Source organism: Parasteatoda tepidariorum, chromosome 5 (assembly GCF_043381705.1).
Source record: "Parasteatoda tepidariorum isolate YZ-2023 chromosome 5, CAS_Ptep_4.0, whole genome shotgun sequence".
Classification (NCBI taxonomy): Eukaryota; Metazoa; Arthropoda; class Arachnida; order Araneae; family Theridiidae; genus Parasteatoda; species Parasteatoda tepidariorum.
In genome coordinates this window covers 82,018,580-82,033,066 of record NC_092208.1, presented here as the reverse complement: position 1 = coordinate 82,033,066, position 14,487 = coordinate 82,018,580, and the positions used below count along the sequence as shown (strand labels likewise).

The following is a 14,487-nucleotide window of genomic DNA, read 5'->3' as shown; positions in this document are numbered from 1 at the left end:
TCGCAATGAGTAATTTTTAAATAGCGTACAAATACGAAAAACGAGATCTGATATTACAACTGCGTGATAACGAATCGCAATATTGGATTTAAAAATGCGTGAATACGAATCGCGACGTTGGATTTTAAACTCGCGAGAATACAGATCGCGATATTGAATTTTTAAATTGAGTGAATAGGAATTGCTAGTACGATTTTTAAACAGCGTAAAAAAAGTCGCAACACATAAGTTTTAAATAAGTTAAATACGAAAATCGATGATTGATATTAAAATCGTCTGATTAAAAATCGCGATTTTAGCATATTCCAGCGCAGTTCCTAATATTTAAAATTCCGAAAATCAGCCAAACGAAGAAAAAAAAATCAATTACCGGTGGTCGAAACGAAACGCTTAGACTCCTTTCCACTCTATAGCAGAAGTCGCGGTAATCCGACTATCGTTCGGGCGGCTTGGGTTTCTCCAATAGGACTTCCCAAAAATTTTAGTTTTTGGAACATGGTCGGAAATTTTCAAAATTGGGAGAAAAAAAGCGGATTTCCGCTTTTTCGTGGAAGTCTTTCATCCCTTGGAGACGTGAACGGCAAAATGATCTCCAATGACTCACGGCAATGCGGATTAATATTTGAAACTGAATTCAGGTTTGCCAAATTTTTGACGTTTTGTCTCCGAATGGCGCAGCTTTGGCAGAAACTGAGCTGAATGTCGCAAAATGGCGCAGTTATGCCGTTTTGTCTCAGTTTGTCGCAAATGGCGCAGGCGTAGCATCCCTGTGAAGGGTTTAAAATTTCAAAAGAAAAAGATTTTCAAAATGAGCTCCGCGAATACTCTCGAAAATGGTTAGAGCGGGACTTAATGTCAGAAGCAGAGATTAATGAGTGCTTTAATATAGATAACGAAGTCCCAATTGTAAACGAAATGATGGATTCTGAAATTATTCAGATGGCGTTGAACCCAGGCGCAGAACAAAACGAAAGTGACGACGAAGATGAAGCTGAACAAGTATCTGTCATATCTAATGAACGATGTATCCAACTAACTAAAGAACTAATAGCTGGAATGGAACAGAAGTCATTTATTGAGGAAACTCATGTAATGGCTGTTTATAAAATCCAACAGTTGTTTCTCAATCAAAAACCAAAGTTTCGTCAGCTAAAAGTTGATGAAATGTTTAAAAAATAAATATATGCGAATTTTGTAATTTTTAAACTTACTTATCTTGTCAAAACTTTTAAATGTTATTAAAATGTTATTTTTCTATTCTTGTAAATGTTATTTTTCTATTTTTGTTAATTAAAGAGAACTTTTCTTTTCTTAAAATGTTTTACTTTGTTTTCATTGTAATTTGGGTTAGATAAAACATCGATAAACTACGTTTTTTTGCCGATCCAGAAAACCGGGAAATTCAGACATCCGGGATAGCGATGGTCCCGAGCATCCCGGATAATTGGTTCTCTACTGTATTGTAAAGAAAAGTTTAAAATTGCAATAACTTCCCATTGCAAATGATGAGTTTGGTTAGCAAAAATTTTACTTTGTCACACATAAAAAAAAATTAAAATAATACAAAAATTGTCAGTATCAAATTTAAAAAGATAATAAAATCTAATTAAATTTAAAAAGACAAAAAATTAAAAAGATAATTATAAATTTCTATTGTTACATCAATAACAGTCTAAGAAAAGTTTGTTTTAAAAAAAAAACGATAAAAAGAAATAGTTAAATTTTTTTAAAAGGAATGAACTGTTCATTTAGAAATAATTTAAGCATGTGTTTTAATACAAAATTTTATATTGTAATTATTAATTTGCACTCAGTTTACTTTTGTTGTGGTTTTTGTCAAAAGCCCATAAGCTTTGCTCTATCAAAACTACAAAATCGAATTCAAAAAACAGAGCTTTTGACATTTTTATAATATAGTTTATAAGCTGTTTTTTCCTTCAAAATAACTGTACAAACTACTGACAAAATTATCATTTTTCTACAATTAAGTTATCATCTTGTAACATATTTCTTATTGTAATTTTCTTAAATTATCATGACCTTAATAACAGTGAAAAACAATAAAAAAAAAAATTTCCCTTTAAACTAAAATTCAGAATAATTGCACTAACTATGATTGACAACTCAAATTGGATTTAAGACTTTTGAATAAGTTTACCTTTGGAAGATTCAGCCAAACATACATCTAGAGGCGTCATAACATTCTCTTGCACTAATGTTGACACAAGACGCTTTATCAATGAATTATTTTGATGGCTATTATTTTTCCTTTCCATCTGTTTGCTAAAGCAACAAATAATAAAAAATGAGAACCACATGTCACATAAGCATTAAATACATGTCTAACCTAATAAACATGCCTTAACCTTCTAGAACAGTGTTTCTTAACCTTTTTGTGCCATGGTCAGTGGCATAGTTTAGGGGAGGGTTTTGGGGACAAAACCCCCTCTGAAATTATACATTACTTGATTAATGAGCTAATCGGGTAAGTAAGATGTAGACACAAAAAATGCTCATTATTCATTTTTTTCGTAATTTAAACATTTAGAATATATATATATAGCTGCAAACATGTACAGCCATTGAGAAAAACCTTCTAAGTAGTAGCAACATTATAGCAGTTTGACATATTAAATCTTCAATTTAAAGTTTTAAAAAAAAATTCAAATTAATGTGACAATTTATATTTTAAACTGTGTGGATGATGCGGCTCGCGCAGAAAAAAAAAATTATTTGGCAAAGTACTAGTCAGATGCAAATTTTATTGGGTTGCAGTCGCAATAAAAGTTACTTAATTGTCCTATTAATCACTACAGAAAATATATTAAGAAAATAAAAGTTTTGTTTTGGGATTCGGCAATTAAAGGCTGGATTATTAAAAACATTTATAACACTGTAAAAAATAATCAATAACCTTTACCATTCTTTTTCACCTAATTTCAAGACTTTTTCCTTAGTCATAGAAGCTAAATCTGTATCTAAAGATCCCTTTTGGTTTTCAACACTTTTAGAACCTAAAACAAAAGAAAAAATAATATTTACTTTTAAATGTTATCATACAGATCTTTCCCATTCATCACTATTGTAATGTGCTACAATTTTTAAACTATAAAACTTACATTTTGAAGCAACAATAATATACATATTAGAATAGACAATAATTATAAAAACCTTCAACTTTTGTAATGAGACACTAAATATAAAACCAGCTAGATCTATTTTAGAAATTGTCAGTTAGCCAACAATTATTATTATACAAATTTTTTTAAAAGCATTTCTGCTTAAAGCCAATAATTTCAAATGGTAGTTTATTAGTTCAATTTGTTTATACATTAAATAATTATTTGTTGATGGCAAAATTGTTCATTTAATGAATATGTGGAATTTTTATTACAAAAGCTAAATGTATACGATTTCAAACATATTTAACAAAAACTATAAAATGAGAATTGAATAATTGGATTCACTGGGTTTAGGTAAAATAAAAAAAAAGCAGAAATTACTCATATGCTAACAGTATTAAGAAAGAAATTTTTCTAAACATGAATTTAAAGCAAAAATAACCTACTAGAAATTAGCTTCTATAAGAAATTGCAATAAAAAATAGTTTAAAAAACATAAAAGGGGAAAAAAATAAGTCAAAATAAAGATATTTAATCACAAACTCACATGAATTTATTTTAAAATAAGGAAAAAAAATGTGCATAACATAAAATCTATTACTGTTGTTTTAATAGAATTACTAAACATGTTAAAACATGTTGTTTTAATAGATTTACTAATAAAAATGAATAAATATTTGCTATTGCATTATAGATTAAGGGACTGGTTTTGCTGGTTCACACTTTATCCATTGAATAGATATTTATAAATAAATAGCATAATGTTCTACTTTTACACTATTAAAAAATAGATTTGTAGATTATATATATAAAAATAGATTTATGTACTTTAAGGTTCAATCCTTATTTTCCCCTTCTAAATCATATTACACGCAACTTGATTTAAAGTGTTTAATAAATACTACAGCAATTGCATATATCAAAGTCTCCATTAAACAAATCATGAAAGCAAAAGCTTAATATATATTTGTGTAATGAATAATTTCAGCAGTTATTACAATAAGTCCATTTAAGAAATAAATAAATTGTATTTCATTATGCAGCAGGAACTCTCAACTATCTGAAAAAACTGAGACTGACTTTACTTTAGAAAATGTACATATTCAAAGCGTTCAAGATAATTTTTTTAATTGCGATTTCAAATCAGCCATGACATTTTAACAAAACTACAGACACTAATAATTTTTTTTTAAATGTATCAACATTTATAGAGAGTTAAAAATCTGTAAAATACAGAAATTTTTTCAAACAGAATTTTTAACTTTCAGATATTTTTTACGCAAGGGCATTCTTCTATATATCAGCTAAAAAATAGCAAAAATGAAACCGAAAGCATTACAAGTTTAACTTTCATCTTCCAGCACATTAATTACAAAGTCTTTGAATTACTTAAAAATTAATTATTTGAAATTACAGTAAAATAACTTAACAATACTTTTCTGACCTAAATTATTTGTTTCAAATTAAAAAAGCAAAAGAATAAAAAACTATGAATAAATCACTTTGGATATCAATTTGAAAAACAATTCTACACAATAAATATTACAGAAGCAAATGAATTTTCCCATACCTTCTTTTAATTCTTCACTCATTTCATCTTTTGGCCACTGTTCAGCAAAATGATTTCCCAATTCAGGTATTTTTTGGTACTCTGCATCCTCTTCGTGTGAGTTAATCCAGGTTTCAATCGACTGTGAGAAAAATATATATAAATATGTTACTGTCGATAGTTGAAATCTTAATAGAATGCCTACAGTTACCTGATGAAGTATAAAAAGATTATTATTTTTAACATTGCCAAGGCATTCTATTGACAAACCATCTGAGAAATATTTCAGACATTGCCTAACATTTTACAGACATGAAAATCCTAGAGGCTTTCTAAACTGTGAATAGCAAAAAATATAATAATTTTCATGATTCATTTTTTTTTCCCTTTGGCCTAACAATGATAGGCATTCTAAATAATGACTAGATATTTTGTAGAATGTCAACATTTCATACACTGATGTTAACATATAGACAAGGAAAAGCTTTTTAATAAAAAAAAAATTTATTAACATTGTGTAAACAATTCAATAAATATTTCTATAAAAGATTTAAATGTTTGCGTTTATTGACAGATTTAACATTTCCTAGAATTACTACAATAGATTAAGTGCATTGAAAATACTTTCTAAAATAGCTAATGTAAAATTTTAATAACTGATATATGAAACATGATAAAATAATTTTAAAAAAAATGATATAAAGCCTTTTTAACAAGCTAAAAACAAGTTGTAAATATATTTAAGCCTAAGTGAGGCATTGTGAGGATGTTTCAGAAAAATATGCTAGTAATAAGGGGATAAATAAGCCAGAATTGCATTGTTGTGAACCAATAAATACAGTTTCATTGATAAATGCTAATTATACAAAAGTTTTAGCACACAATTGAACATAATATTTAAAATTTATTTATCTAAATTTAGCCCAGGCCTCATTGGGTATATGTCCTCCTCATTAATTAAAAATCTCTTAAAGCACCACTCAATATAATATTTCAGACAAATAAAGGAATTTGAGGTAAAATCACGAGAGCTAAAATCAAAAAAGATATTAATCTTTTTACAGATGTTTAGCAAATTGAAAAATTGTAAAATTTAGAGAACTAGTGTGGCTGTGTATTTTAATTTTGTCTTCCTCAAAAATTGGACTCAATAATTTCTTTTGAGTTACACATTAAAAAGAAAATTAGCGATAAAAGTCGTTCTAAACAATTGAATTTTGAAAAATATCTTCACTATGGAAATAATAATTTCAGCACAATAAAAGGAAGGAAAAAAATACTGTACTTGTTTGCAAAAATGCGAGCAAACAGTGATACAGCTGTAAAATCAACTGTAAATAATTTATTTATTTTAAAAAATAAATAATTTTTAAAAATCTTTTTTTTTTGTACTCCTCACACTATTGTATTGATATATTTTGCTTGGTTGCATCCAATATTAGAAAGTACTCTTTTTGTGAATATAATGGTGTGAGCTGACAACGAGATTACAGCTCTTCCTTATGTTGTTTTACAACTTTTTTTTTTTTAAATTTTTCAAAAACAATTTATTGAGTAATAATTTTTCCTCTTTAAATTTTTTTTCTTGTTTTAGTTGTATCTTTAACTTACACATGTATATATATACACACACACATGTATATGTATCCAGGAAGGTTTTGGTGCTTAAGAAATTACTATTTATTGAAGAAGTTCAATGAATTACCATGATTTGAAAATGTTGATGAATGTATTTTCAATTTCTCATATATTATTCCAGTGTGATGTAGGCAAGAGTGATGTGCATATTAAACAATAGGAATTGCTTTAATGAAGAATTAAATTCGATAAATAATGAAAGTATTTTATTTCAGAAATATGGAATTATATGGAACTCCAAAGTAAAAAAAAATATTCATGTACATAAAAACTAATATATTTTGAAAATAGTCCAGAGGGTGTGCCTGCAGGGTTAAACCCCACAGGACACCTCCGTCCACCAAGAAATCAAAAATATGTGTCTCTTCTGGCATGGTTTTTGCCAAGAAAAGTACAAGAATCCGTATTGACTATTAGTTGATTAAATCTAATGCCAAGGCACATTTTTTTAGCCTCACGCATTCAAATGTGTTGGCGTAAAAGAAAGCGTGAGAAATAATAGAGAGTTTTAATGAAATCAAGACATCAGCAACCATATAATGGTTTTCGAATTCTATTGTTTTAGGTAGATGTAGAGGAAATCTCTCAAAATAGATTTTATTCTGCACTCAATTCAAGGTTGTGGTATAAAAATAATAAAAATTATACTGATGATGATTTTTATTTATAGAAAAAAAAAAATGAAATAGGAAAATAATTTTGTTTTTAAATGTTTGAAATATGTTATGCATAGTTCAGCATGGTAATATATAAAAAATTTAATTGCTTATGAGACTGGAGCGAGGGGAGCAACAATAAAAAAAGAACTCGTGCACAGAGTAAGAAATAAGGATGAGTTCAAAACTTTAAAGGTCAAAAATATAGACATGTCAGATAATGCCTTGATCTAACCACTTAGACTTTGAAGTCGAAATAAGAAAAAGAGTAAATTAAAAACTTTTCCTACTATTAGTATTAAAAAAACTAGAAATTTTTTTTTAATGGTCCCAAATCAATAGGGCAGCCTGCTCCATAGAGGATGGTAGAACATTTATAGGCAAGCAAATACAGAAATTAAATGCAATATAGCAATCTAGACAGGATAAAGAACAATACCAAACATGTAGCAAGACTTGAGAATAAAAGACACGCTACTTATCTTCAGATTTCGCAAAGTAATCTCTCTTAAATTCAAAGAGTATACTGTTCCAAAAGCAACCCTATTTGTAAGCAACTGGACCAATACTTAAGACCATTTGATCTGCATTTGGTTAGTCTATTTGCTTTTAAAAAACAACCTAATTAAAACTACAGCTAGAAGCTACACAAGCATATCTTTCAAATTCATACTTTAATCATGTTAATATTTTGTTATAAACAGTTATATTTTACTTAACAAATGATCCAGTGACAATGACCTTGGCTTTCCAGAACTCTACAGTACTACAAACTAATTTAGCTAATTAGTAACAGCAACAGACAAACTATTGTCAGTCATAAGATTTACTAATTGTTTCAAGATCCTTAAAACATTAAAAGAAATTCCTGATTTTATAAATATTAAAAGAGATGTAGTAGTGGAATACCTTAATATCATCCTCAGTGATGTCAGCACAGTAGGGTTCAATGAAGGACCAAAATCGAGAAGGACCATCATTTTTTGTGGGTTTAGGAGTTTCAACTAGGGCATCTGTGACCCCACACTCATAAGACCTTGGTGGAGGCTGTAATGAATAAGCTTTTAATTTATTTTATTAAAAAATTATCATATTTGAATGAACAATAGAAAAAAGATTGGAAGCATATGTACCAAATGACATTACCAAAATTAAACTATAGGGTACAGCCACAGTTCCCAAATGATATTCCGTTGAAGAGTTAAAGGGGTTCCGAGAGTTAGTACTTTTTATAACCAGTGAGGGGTTTTGAAACCTCAGATTATATTTAAATCCATCTCATAATTTATTTAATCTTTTGGTTGCTTTCATGAAATTATTTCAAGCAAAATGTCAAAAGAAATAGAAATGGCATTTCTGTAAAAGAAAATATAATACTTCTAAGGACAAATAACCATTTTCAACCTAGTTCTGCAAAGTTTTCATTTTCAGACCATAATTTGCCTTATTTTATTTCTTCTCAGCTTATTTATGTATCTACACCAAAAACAAATTCATAACAAGACTAGATCTAGCACAATGATTGAAAATTCACTGCCTGATAGAAAACATAATTTAAGATTATTAATAATAAAACAGTTAAAAATCTTCATACCACTAATTAAATATTTAAAATAGTCTTTTATAAGTTATAATGTTCACAATTAACTTAATAAACTTTATTTACCAAATTTGTCATGAGAAGACTGATTATTTAGGGCAGTGTAGTTGAAAAAAATTGGGAACCTCTGTGGTATAGTATATACTCAATAAAAAAAAATTAAATACTTATTTTGCTTTTAAGCCTTATTTAGGCTACATTAATTATCTTATAAATTTATAAGTTAATTGTTATTATTATTATTACAATTATATTAATGTTATTATTATTATTACAATTATATTAATGTTATTATTATTATTACAAATTAAGTTAATTGTGATAAATTATATTATCACAATTAACTTAATAAACTTTCTTTACAAAATCTGTCATGAGAAGACTGATTATTTAGGGCTACGTAGTCGAAAAAAATTGGGAACCGCTGTGGTACAGTATATACTCAATTAAAAAAAATTCAATACTTATTTTGCATTTAAGCCTTATTTAGGCTACATTAATTATCTTACAATTCTCTTTTCTTAATTTAATTAAAAATTTGTAACAGTTAACCAGAAAAAGAGTAAGCTGTTTCATTATAACAATATAACCTGGAAATAAAAAAGCTTTTTATTGAGCAAAACTAAACTAATTACCTGAACAAATTTGTTCTTTGGTCGACAAGGAGTGGAAGCTTTTTTACCATTGCCTTTACACTTTTTTGATTGTTTGGCATTCTTCCCACCAGAATCGGAAGACTAAAAAGCAAGAAAAATTTAATTCATAAAGGAATTTGTTAAAAATAGTTAATTAAGTATTAAATACTTATTAGTAGGAGTAATATATATTCAAAGTATTTTTCTTTAGAAAAAGATTTATTCCAAAAATTTTTTCATCATTTGAGTAAAATATATTCAAAGTACTTTTCTTCAGAAAAAAAATTATTCCAAAAAATTTTCCTCTCCCTTCACATTATCTTCACATCTGCAACATGAATATTACTTTCCTAATGCAAGCAATCATTGAACGGGTTACAAAAATAATAACCTTTAAAATTTCAAGTAAAAAATGGAGAGCTAAGAAATTCTTCAAGCAACCAGGAACAAGCATTTAATTTTAAGTTTACCAATTTATTAACCAGAAAAATTCAGGAGACTTGGTATCTCGGCTAGACATAAAAAATTCTAATTTTCAGTTAGTAACCAGTGGACGGTAGACTTTAATGACTCAGTAACTACTTTTTCCTCCAATCTAATGAGTCGGTGAACCAATATCCTGTTTCATTTAATAGCCAATTTTTGCAAACTTTCTTGCTTGGATTAAAATATATTTTTGAAAAATTTATGTTCAATTTAATCAATGGCTATAAAAGTAAATTAAACAATAAAAATAAGATAAATATGTGAGAACATTTAATTAAAGATACTGACGTACTGAAGAACTTAATGTAAAAATATTTGGGCAGGCAAAATACATTACAACTTTGAAAAATGTGAATTGTTCAAAAACTCTGCTTTCACGTGAATCTTTCCACCATGAATTCTCAAAATTTTGAATGGAAACATTTCACATTTTAACGAAAATTCTGCTTTCCAGAGTATCTTTCTACATTGATGTATTTTTCTCATTAAACAATTTTTTAAAATAGTGATGAGAAAATAAAAATACCGGTAGTTTATTTTATTTAAGGCACCACTTTCTTTTGTTGACTCGCCATGTGACCAGTGCTTAGTTTCAGGTCTAATCTCAGCTATAGGTAGCATAAAATCATTAGAATAAAATGAATGTATTTGCATACTCTTGATCTTTTGTTTCTTTTAGCTGCTGGATTTTCAAGATTGGAGATTTCAACCTTAAGCTTCTCTTGTCTCCTTAACATACAAACTTGCATGTATTCCAGTTCATACTGTAGAGATACTAAATCTTTAAACAGTACACCTTTGCCTTCTTTCTTCACGCCTGCAACATGAATATTACTTTTAGATACGAACAATCACTGAATGATTAAACATGCAAAAATAATAACTTCAAAAAATTAAAACAATATAAATACTAAATCATTGGTGCAGAATACGTCAAATAATATGAACAAGATTTGGGGGAAATTAAGGCAGCTTTGAACAAATTTAATTAATTTAAATAAATTGATGAAATTTTTTTATCATTAAAAAAAACATTTCTAAGAAATGTGTAAAATCAAAAAAAAAAAATTTTCATTGTTAAAGAAAAAAAATTATAATCAATAAATTTTAGCAATATATGCACAAACTTTACTTTAAAAAAGTTTAAAAATAATAATAATAATTCTACTTTCAGGGGATTTTAAACAAAAGAAAAACTACCTTCAAAGGAACTATTAAGTTCTGAGAATTTTCTGCCCCCAGCTTATAATTAAGGGATTAAAAAAATCAAGGTTTTAAAAATGTTAATATATCGTTTTCTTAAATTGGGTTTCTTCCTCCAAGTTGAACTAAAGGTTCTTAAAGTAATTAAATATTCATTAAATTTAACTAGGAGACCTAAATTATAAATTAAGTGATAATTTTTTTAATTAGGCAATTAACAGAATGCAAATTAGTAACAATAAAACATGACTTTTGTGTGGTCAAACAATTAGTAACAAAATACATCTAACTATAATTTCAATTTACATACTTTTTGAAGTTTTTAAAATTATCAATGTTACGATTATTGTTAGATAACTGTTTGTTTCCTCTATTTTCCCAATTGCAAACTTCAAATTATCCGTAGGTTGAACTTGTAAAGGATGTAAAACAAGCAAATTTTAATGGAACTTTAATATTCTTATCAGTATTGTGCTCTCCTATTAAGTGTTACTGATTTTATTGTAATTAGTCTCATCTACTTTAATGAAAACATTTCATTTCATCCAGATCATCTGCAGTTCTTTCCATTTGTAATTTTTTTTATTCATATTATTATTTTCTATCATTTATTCCAAAAAATATAATTCTATAATGAACATTACCTCTGATTTCCTTTTATTTAAAACACAAAATTGGATGGATCTAGAACTGCAAAAAGGAATATAAAATGGATCATATTTAAGTGATTGATTAGATTATTTGTTTTATACAGTGTTATCTATTGTTAATCAAGATATTTTATAAAAACTTTGGTTTATATTTTATAATAATTTCAATATACTCCTGCTTTTTTGTGTGGAACATAGATTTTTTTTCCTATAATTTTACATCTTATTATGATTATGGCTTTAAGGAAGGGATTTTACTCATGCATAAAATTATGCAAACAAAAGAGTGCTTAAAATTCTGTCTGAATTAGAAAGGTTAAGTAAATCATCCTAGAATTCTAAAAACTGTAAATTCTAATGTAGAATCTAAAATTCTAAAATCAGCAAAGCTTCTAGTATCAAAATATGCAGATTTCAGAGAGTCAACAACATATGATAAAAATATATTTTACATAACATAATTTTATATTTCATAAGGGAAAAAAAAGGAACAGTATTGTAAGTACTTCTTTTTATTACCTGCATTATAAATCGGACAATTATTGATGTCAGCAATAGGAAGCTCAGGTGCTTTAGCTGGAAGATCGTAAACAGCNCATGGTTTTACCTATAAAATGTAAATAAATAAAATTAAAAATATTCTTTATTAGTCATAATTTTTGTTTCAAATCAGGGATATCAACTTTCACTTTCAGTGCATATGTTAAAAATTATTTTTAAAAACAGAATTTAGACAGCGATTCTCATTTATTAAGCAACATCTAATCTTAACAGAGCTTTTAGCTTAACAACGAGATTAATTATATAAAAATATGTTTGACATTCCTTTGAATAAAGGGTTGATTTAAAGTTAAAAATAATATAAAACTCTCTTATTACAAACATTACATGAATTTACAGAGAAACTTTTCATAATATCTTCATAGAAATTTTTTTCCCTATCTAGAAAGAATAAAACATTTAGTAGTCGATTCGATGACCAAGACAAAACCCCTTTTGTACGCCCCTAGCCCAATGGTATAAAACTGTTACATGTAATCATGATTATATGTAATTATGGTCACATATCATTATGATTACCTGCAATCACATTACTTTGATTACAAGTAAATTATATTTATGTATAACTCTGACACATATGCATTAATGTTTAAGCAAATAATTATTTAAAAATCATATAACTCAAATATGCATAAAGCATGAATAAGAATTCTCAAGTAAACAGAAAACAATTCAAAGCTTTTAAATATTTATAAACACTTAGCAGCATTTAGAATTGCATTGAATTCCTTGATCAGATTATTCTAAATCTGTCATTACATGCACAAGAAATGATCACTAGAAAAAGACTCTTGAGTATTAATTAAAGTAATGCAATAAATTGGATGTAAAATCTGAGAGGTTGAAAAAAAAACTGGAATAATATGTAAATATTTGATCACTGAATTACCTTCCTCATTATTTTTGTACCCTTAAATTATTTCTTTTACATGTTTTTTTTTTTGCTAGTTTTGTTACATAGTTGTTAATTTACTGCTCATTTTTAAATTTTTTTATAAAGCATGTTACTTCTCATTGATGGTTGCTTTAGCATTCCATTAGCAAATTCTTGTTTCACATGATTAATTCATCATAGATGAGTCAATGATCACTTTAGCATAAATACATAGGTGTGCAGATATAAAAAAAAAGATTGTGCATCTTACTAACATTGGGAAAAATCATCTGATTTGAATGTTTAAAAACAACATGGATATTTTGGTTATAATTATTTTTCGAATTATTACTAAATCAATTGATTATTGCATTTTAATGATTTTATTTGAGCCATAAAGCATAACTTTTCATGTACAAATATTTAAAAAAAAAAGGACTTATATTATATTAAAATGAAATACAAATTTAGGTGATAAAAAGTGCACAAAATTAAAAGTTCTGAGTTCCATGAACCATAATTTCCAAAGTCTAACGGAAACACTGGTTATGTTTGATATTTTCAATGTTATCCTTTTGAAATGTTAAGTTATTGAAATTGATCGCTATATTTTTGTATTTGATGTTTGATGTATATAGTTATTATTAAAGATAGCAGTATTATTTGATACACTTATATGAAATATCACTTGCCAGTGACATTTGTAAACCAGAATCTGGTGTTGTTTCTAAATGTTGTCAAGCTTGGCTTTATGGTTCCGATAACCAAAATAGTACCATATTTATTATAAAAATGTTCATGAATAATATGTCTAATTCACTTTTCATTTTATCATTTTATTAACACATAACTTTATTTATGATAAATTATAAAGTGGATGCTATTAGAAATATATACATATTAAAAAAAAAAAAAAATGAATTTTGCGAAAAAGAAAAGAAAGCAGGGTTTCTATAGCTCAACAAAGTATTGCTTTCGTCAAAAAGTATTAGTGAATGATGTTTAACACCTTGAGGTAAGAATTTTCAACATTTTTTTGAAAAAAAGGTGAATAAAAAACAAAAACATATGTTGAAGCATTTTATAGCCCATTTATATAGCTTTCATTTTTGAAACTTTTGAGTTTGACAAGCACTCTGATTTAACATGAAAATTGTCTAGTGAAGATTTTCATATTTATACCTGGGCAAAAATAACCACCAAATATTGGCGACTTTTGTGCAGTGGTACATCATAGAATAGGGCCAACTCCAAGGGTATAACTAGTAGTCAATACCAGGCAAACTTCCATGTAATTTTTTTTTTAAATTTTACCAAGTTTAAAATCTTTTCAGCACTTTGTCAATTATAGTGAGTGCGAAACAAGTTTCCAAAATAAAAATATCCCTATAATTTTGATCACTATTATTTCTCCATTTTGACAAAATTATAAATATTATTTGCAAATACAACTATTAACTACATCCAAATAATATTTGCCTTCTAAAAGTTTTTTAAATCCTTATTTTGTTCA

General features: G+C 27.0%; 1 protein-coding gene across 1 annotated transcript in view; it reads right to left on the bottom strand.

Moving 5' to 3' along the window:
* Nucleotides 1-13,796, bottom strand: part of LOC107447489 (transcriptional adaptor 3) — a gene marked incomplete at its 3' end in the record, with an annotated part of 19,684 nt that extends 5,888 nt beyond the window's left edge. Inside the window, 7 exon segments of the mRNA XM_043050598.2 lie at nucleotides 2,159-2,283; nucleotides 2,921-3,014; nucleotides 4,693-4,813; nucleotides 7,875-8,012; nucleotides 9,201-9,302; nucleotides 10,343-10,503; nucleotides 12,059-13,796. Coding sequence (XP_042906532.1) covers nucleotides 2,159-2,283; nucleotides 2,921-3,014; nucleotides 4,693-4,813; nucleotides 7,875-8,012; nucleotides 9,201-9,302; nucleotides 10,343-10,435 — 673 coding nt within the window.
* Nucleotides 13,797-14,487: the final 691 nt, after the last annotated feature.